At 28.2% G+C, this 7,024-nt stretch overlaps 2 protein-coding genes across 2 annotated transcripts; both read right to left on the reverse strand.

Annotated features, from left to right (window-relative positions):
- Positions 1 to 13: 13 nt before the first annotated feature.
- Positions 14 to 661, reverse strand: LOC122513946. Its single transcript, XM_043630483.1, has 3 exons — positions 626 to 661; positions 416 to 552; positions 14 to 170 (listed from the first exon to the last, which is right to left on the reverse strand). The coding sequence occupies exons 1-3, from the start codon at positions 659 to 661 to the stop codon at positions 17 to 19; spliced, it is 327 nt and encodes a 108-aa protein (XP_043486418.1). The 3' UTR covers positions 14 to 16.
- Positions 652 to 5,177, reverse strand: LOC122513880. The gene is made up of 5 exons (XM_043630380.1): positions 1,841 to 5,177; positions 1,619 to 1,738; positions 1,354 to 1,471; positions 1,021 to 1,282; positions 652 to 927 (listed from the first exon to the last, which is right to left on the reverse strand). Exons 1-5 carry the CDS (start codon positions 2,093 to 2,095, stop codon positions 798 to 800), a joined length of 885 nt encoding a protein of 294 aa, XP_043486315.1. The 5' UTR covers positions 2,096 to 5,177; the 3' UTR covers positions 652 to 797.
- Positions 5,178 to 7,024: the final 1,847 nt, after the last annotated feature.

Consider the following 7,024-nt stretch of genomic DNA (forward strand, 5'->3'; position numbering starts at 1 on the left):
TTAATTAATTCATTCATTAATATTTATATATTCTTACCGTAGAGAAAGTTTCTAAACAAAATATGAATATTTTTCCTGCGGTTAAATAAGAAGGTCTCAGGCTCCTTCGAATAATAAGCAATATCATTTTACGTACTACCATTGGTGCATCGTACCATAATCCGCTATATCTGAATTAATTTATTATAATATATTTTTTTTATTTCTGTATAATTTAAATATATTTGATAAAAAGTATATTTATTTTTTCTTTTTTATCGACTGTAACCTTGTTACCATGAAATGGTAAATGAGTTCCTTACTTTTCGGATAGATGGCATTCGTAAGCAATGTTACCGACAGAAATTGAAAAATATCTTATCTTTTAAAGTGTAGTATATGATAATAAATAAATAATTCTTATATTTTAACTCACGCTTTAAAACAAATATCACTGCTATGATCAATTATTCTTTGACCGACAAAACTAATGCAATACACATGGAAAAGTTGAGCCAGTGTAAATGCGGCAAATTTAAATACTTCCGCTGATTTTCCCAGTAACTCTGCTACCTATGATTTTAATAAAAAAAATAAATAAAATTCACGAATACGTAATCATTGAACTTTAATAAATAATACATACGCGCAAAAGAGAAACGCTTAAACAAATTATATTCATTCCTGTTATTAATAATGATGGTAATGAAAAATATGATTCCATAATATCGGCGAATCTTCAAAATTACAAGTAAATTAAAAGTTAGATTGTATAATTATTCGTTTATATATTTTATAGATTTTTATAATTCTTATTTTTATACTAACTCGACAGCTCTTTTGTGTGCACCAATAAGAAGCACGACACTTCGAATACATTCCTTGCGTCGATGATTTGGAGACATTTTCTCACAATTGTTTTCCTTTAACAAATGTTCTAAGCGATATCTGAAAAATATGATCAAATCTATTTTCCCTTTCGCGTTACAAAATTTTTCTTGTAAAATAAAATTAATAAAAAAACTAGAACATTTCTCTTACCCAACAGTCGCAAATAAACCGCAAACGTGGGAAGTAAAAACCAAGAAAATGACATCGTTAGCGAGAAAACACGTAATACCAATCATAATAGCCGATGTCATGTGGAAATAAATTGGATAAAAGTATTCTTGCGGATCGACAAAGTATTCATTCATAATTACGTGCTGCAACGGACGGGATTCGTTCAATGGCAAAATGAAATCGATGATTTTTGGTACAAACGATACCAAAAAACTTAATATCACAGTTGTGTAGATGTATACTAAACGGAAAAGAGCAAAACAACTGAATACATTTGATGATACATTTAATATGATGAACATGAAATCTTACTTATGTATCCTATCGTATATAATCTTCCTTCTTTGGCATACTTTTCCATTATAGTTATCTCTTCTTTGGTTTTCCATAATTTCCATTCGTCTTCGATTTTAATTAAAAGGTTTTTTATCTGTGAATATAGTTTGTCAATGATATTGAAATAAAATAAAATCATTAGGAAATGGAGTGCGATAAAAATTCTAAAATAATTCCTGACCGCGATAATAGATAAAAAATATTATTATCTATTTGTGAAATAATAAGACAATTAATTGACCTTATTACCACCGAAGTAACACGCGTGACATTTGATAGAAAGAGTTGACATAAGTGATATTCCTACAATAGCATCAGCCATAAATTCTAAAACTCCGTTAGAAGAATACAATAGTAAAATCTGTAATAATAATAATTAACTGAATCAGCTTATCCGTTAGACGAACAAACCTTTTTTTTTTTATATTATATCGAATTATAATAAATCTAAAAATATATTTACCTCAGTGATAATAATAGACGTGGTCAGAGAAGTAACAAGACAGAGAGAAAATAAACGAACATTAGGATTTTGATCAGGCCACTGACCTATCATTGATAAAAAAAGTTTACTAACCCTATAGTAGGGAAGATCGAAAATATCCATAGGGTTGTTAAGAAGGCGTGAAACATTCTGAACGAAAGAAGAGTTAGAAAAGTGACGAGAAAGAACCGGGCGTATCCTATTAAAATATTTAAACCCTCTTTTTTCCATCATCTTGAAGAAGTAGTCACGAACTTTTCGAAAGTCGGACGTAAGACGAGTGACTGCAAATTTAATGATCTCCTTTTCTTTGTAAAGTCTTTTCTTTCATTTTCTTCTTTGTGACATTTCCTTTTAATTGTATGTTGTTTCTAAGAAGCACGCTGTTAGAAACGTGTAATTACAGCTGAGCAAGTTCTTCAGTTTATTTTTTCTTCTTTTCATTTCTGAGATAGATGGAATATGCTATTATTTTTTTTATGAAATTAACTGTCAAATCGATCATTTTAACAATCTATAATTAATTTATCTCGCACAAGCGTATAGACGTTAGACGGTAGATTGTTCGAAAAGTTTCAATGTCTTATAACAGTGTTACTTAGCTCTTTCGTTCATAGAAAAACGATCGTAAAAAAAGAACTGTTTAATTAATATGATAAACTATTATTCCAAACTATTGGAATTAATTTTTTATCGTCATGCTAAATATTTAAATTTTTGGTGAAAGAATTTTCCGAGCAATATCAAATGTTAATATCAATATAAATCAGAGTTTGTTCCTTCTTCTTGGTGTTTGCCTATTTTATATTTTTAATATTATAATGTGACATTAAAAATGAGTGATTTATATTATATATATAATTTATAATTATTTATATTAATTAATATAAATTATCACCCCCTGGAAACATGCAACACTCCAGACACCGTTGATAATGTTGCTTGTGAGCGCCATCTATCAACATGAACGTCCCCTCGGAGTATGCAACCGCAGCTTACATGTGTGTCCGACGGTATTGCATACTCAATCGTACTGGTAGATGGCACAATTACAAATCACAAGCAATATTATCAACGGTGTCTGGAGTGTTGCATATTTTCAGGGGGTGATAATTTATATTAATTAATATAAATAATTATATATATCGAGAAAATCGCATTAAACAAATTTCATGACTAAGCTTATTGAAAATGATTAGCGGTGAGCGTTGAATAGTGTCTAAGAGTTGGTGAAACAATGACATGAGGTACCAACGTACATATATCGTTTATTTACACAAGGTAGATCGTTCTTTTTAGCAATATTATCCTTTTCTTCCTCATCTTATCTTCATTTTCTTATACAATGACGATGCCATGTGAAAATGCGTGTGTGTGTTTTTGCGTGCATGAAAAATTTCTGCGTAAGTAAATAATGCCGGCGCGCATGTTTTATTTAATGGTTTTTTTTTTTTTCTTATTGTTTTCCTCTAAAATCAAGTTTATATCTCGCACTAAAATGTATCATGTAATATGTTTTTATGTTATTATGTATGCATGTAAATATGTGTGATCGGCTTAGCGTTTGATAAAAAATTTTCTTTTATTTTATTTTATTATTTGTTAATTTTTTTTTATCTTTCTTTCTATTTTTAGTGAAGAAGGACTAGATGAGCGGATGATCATTTATGTATATATATATTATTTTGTTGTTGTTGGTTATCAATGTGCTTATTGATATCTCCTTCCCATTTCTCTTACAAGTCTTTTTCCATTTTCATTGAATCATTGTCACATTTCGTTTATGAAGGAAGTAAATTTCGGGGATACGAATTGAACCGTTCATCATTTTTGTTGAAATCTTGTGTAAGTCTCTTTTTTTTTTTTGTTTTTTTTTTGTCGTAAATTTTCTTTTCTTTTTTCATCGTCGGACTTTTTATTAACGAGAGAACAACAGTTTTGAGTAGAAGTTTAAAACGACTAGAACATTGGCTAGAGAATTAAAAAGATATCTTTCCTTTCTCCACAGCCGAATTTTGTTTGTTTTTTTTCTTTTTTTGGGTTTTTGTTTGTTTGTTTTTTTTGGTATTTCCTTTTAAGTTAAGTTAATGTTAAAGTTAAAGTTAAAGTTTTAAAGTTAAAGTTTAAAGTTTAAAGTTAAAGTTAAAGTTAAATATCTCTTTGTGGTTTTAAACGCAACATGAAGAGACAGAGACAGGACATAAAGATAGAGTGAATTTTAAAAGGGTTGAGAAAAGGGGCTTGAGGGGGGAGGAAGATTAGAGTGGATTTTAAAGAGGTAAATTGTGTAACCGTGTATTCGTTTGTAAGTGTTAATGTAATTGAAATGTCTCGATTAGAATGTAGATTAGGAGACAAAAAGGGTAAGATTTAGTGTATATTCTTGTGTGTTCGCGCGTGTTTATGTGTTTTTTAGTGTCATTAATTTTAAACTCTGTAGATATGTATGCGTGTATATGTAACGTAGTACATGTACACAAAAATTCGTACATAAGTCCAGTCGGTGTAGAGATTACTATTGCCGGCGCAGAGATTCGTTTTGTAATTAATTGTTTCTAAAATCTAATTAGTCATAGATTATAGAGAGATAATAATTATACCAATAGTAAGAATAATAATGATAATCATAATAATTCTAACGATTCGTTAGCGTTAAATGTAGGTACAATAGAATCATTTTATAGTAGCTTTACTTTTTTGCAATAACTTTTAGATATTATTATTGCCTTTTCAATTATTTCTCTTTTCGTTATTCTTGTTGTTCCTTTCATTTTGTTTTGAATTTCTTTTTCCTCGAGAATAGGAAAAAATAGAGCTACTTGATTATTAGAAAAAGAAATAAACTTAATTGTACAATATTTCCAAACCTAAACCGGATAGGTTTTGAAATAAGTCGGCGCGTTCGGCAACGCATAGAGTTTTTCTTAATAATTAATAATTAATAATAGAAGATATTTATGTAGTAGAAATAGATAGAGAGAGAAAATGAAAAGATACTTAAATAGAAGGAGATCGGTCAAAGTATGTATTAGCGTGTAAAGAGAAGTTATAATGAATGAACGTACGGTAACAGAATTCTTTTAACAAATAACCAAAAAAAATAATAAAAAATAATTTTCATATAATTTATTTCTTTTTGTTTTTTTGTTTTTTTCTTTTTTCTCTTTAGCCCAACGTTTGAAACAATCGTATCATTTATCAAAAGTATGTAACACGTCTTGCACATTTACATAGAACAGTTTACTTTCTATTTTTCTTCTTTTTTCTTTTTTTTTTTTGCACGATTCGAGAAAATATTAGAACAGCTCGTCAAACTTTTTTCTATCTTTTTCATTGTTGTTTCATGTTGTTTTTGATATTATTAATTGGTTGTTGTTGCGTGATTGGTTGTTGTTGTTGTTAATACACTCAATATGATATACGTACGAGATGAAAAGAATTTGTATACGGTGTGATAACAATTACTTTCCTTTCTCTTTATCTCTTTATCGTCTGGTTCTTCCTTTCTCATACATTTTAAGAAACTATCATGCTTCTTTTTCTTTCATTTGGATTTTGACAATGAAAATTACTTTGTCAAATAAATCCAATCGAAAAGGCGAATGTTGGTACCATGCGAAAATTTGTTTATTATTATTATAATTATTATTATTATAATTATTATTATTATTATTGTTAATATTATTATTATTGTTATTGTTGTTAGCTTTTGTCTTTCTTCTTCTTATTCTTCTTCTTTTTGTTCTTTTTTTTTTTGTTCGTTTCTTAACATTTCGTTAAATCTAGAAAATCGTTTCCGATCGAAGACTGTTAATTAACTGGGAACATTTGTGTCGTTTAACATTTTGGCATTATTTTTTTCTCTTTTATTTCTTTTGTATTTTGTTTTCTTATTTTTTTTTTTTGTCTTGTTTATATCATCTCCTCCCTTCAAATGAATTTCGAAGCATCACATAAACTTTTGCCACACACCTATACAGCGAGAGAAATATGCTAATTAAATTCATATAAAAATTACGATGCTCCCTTATTAATCTTTTTTTTTCTTCCTTCTTCTTCTTCTTCTTCTTCTTCTTCTACTCTTCTAAAAATATTTACAAACGAATGGGATAATTATATTATATAAAATTGTCCCTTATCTTTTTTCTTATATTTTTTTTTCAATTTTTAATATTTTTTCTTCTTTTTTTTTTAATCCAAGTTTTAATTTCTTTGTATCACTGCCCGGCACATCGAGGAAGGATGAAAATCGTTTAAAGGACACACGATACTTTGATTTCATTTAAATTTGTTTTATACTCGGAGCTGTGCACTCGATATGTTTCAGTTCGTTTAACGAAACTCTTGTTCGTGTAAAATAAATTATTAAAATTATTATTTCGTAAAAAAAAAGACTTTAATGACAAAATTTACTATCCTCTATGTTTACTTTTACGATTATTAATATTTTTCGTTACGTTTTCTAACATTAAAAAGACATAATATAAATTATAGAAATAATTCTCACAGGTAACCAAATTAGAACAATCAAATATTTCTTTTGAACGTGAGGTAGAAGAGAGACAGTCAAACAGCTCTGTAGATAAATCTCAAAATTGAACTTTTTATCGTATTAAAATTGTGCTCTTTTTTAAATGGAATCGTGAAAAATTAGTAATAACGATTTTCCAAATCCTTCTTCGTGCAACTAATATCGCGCACATATTTCTATATTTATATTTCCAACAATATTTTATCAAACTAAATGGAACATCTTGTTATAATATACGATCATTATTGTGGCATTCATATTACAACTATATCTTCTTTTTTTTTTTCCTCCTTCCGTTTGTTTTCATTTTTATTGAAAATATGCACACAACGTCGTTCAAATATTAAACCTACATAACATTTATTTATTTATTTGTCTTATTGTTAATAGAATATTTATAAAGAGAGGATCCCCCCTAAAAAAAAAACAATGCAAACAGAATTATATAGAAGAGAGAAGTATGTATGTATGTATGTATGTGTATGTAATTCCAATTTGAAACGTTAGATAATCATTATTGTTAATTAATAATAAAATAAATCGCATTTATCGAGATCTCATCTCGATCATGCCAATTCGCCCTTCGTTAAATAAAGTCTCGATTCCGATCGATAATCTTTCTTTCTCTCTCT

This window comes from Polistes fuscatus, unplaced genomic scaffold (assembly GCF_010416935.1).
Source record: "Polistes fuscatus isolate 324 unplaced genomic scaffold, CU_Pfus_HIC Scaffold13, whole genome shotgun sequence".
Lineage (NCBI taxonomy): Eukaryota > Metazoa > Arthropoda > Insecta > Hymenoptera > Vespidae > Polistes > Polistes fuscatus.

Coding starts and splice junctions, on each gene's coding strand:
- LOC122513946 (XM_043630483.1), bottom strand. CDS start 661: ATGAATATAATTTGTTTAAGCGTTTCTCTTTTGCGC. Junction 553..625: donor TAAGCGTTTCTCTTTTGCGC/GTATGTATTATT, acceptor TTAAAATCATAG/GTAGCAGAGTTACTGGGAAA. Junction 171..415: donor AGTGATATTTGTTTTAAAGC/GTGAGTTAAAAT, acceptor AAATTAATTCAG/ATATAGCGGATTATGGTACG.
- LOC122513880 (XM_043630380.1), bottom strand. CDS start 2,095: ATGATGGAAAAAAGAGGGTTTAAATATTTTAATAGGATACGCCCGGTT. Junction 1,472..1,618: donor GTTACTTCGGTGGTAATAAG/GTCAATTAATTG, acceptor CTATATTCACAG/ATAAAAAACCTTTTAATTAA. Junction 928..1,020: donor GGTTTATTTGCGACTGTTGG/GTAAGAGAAATG, acceptor CATATTTTTCAG/ATATCGCTTAGAACATTTGT.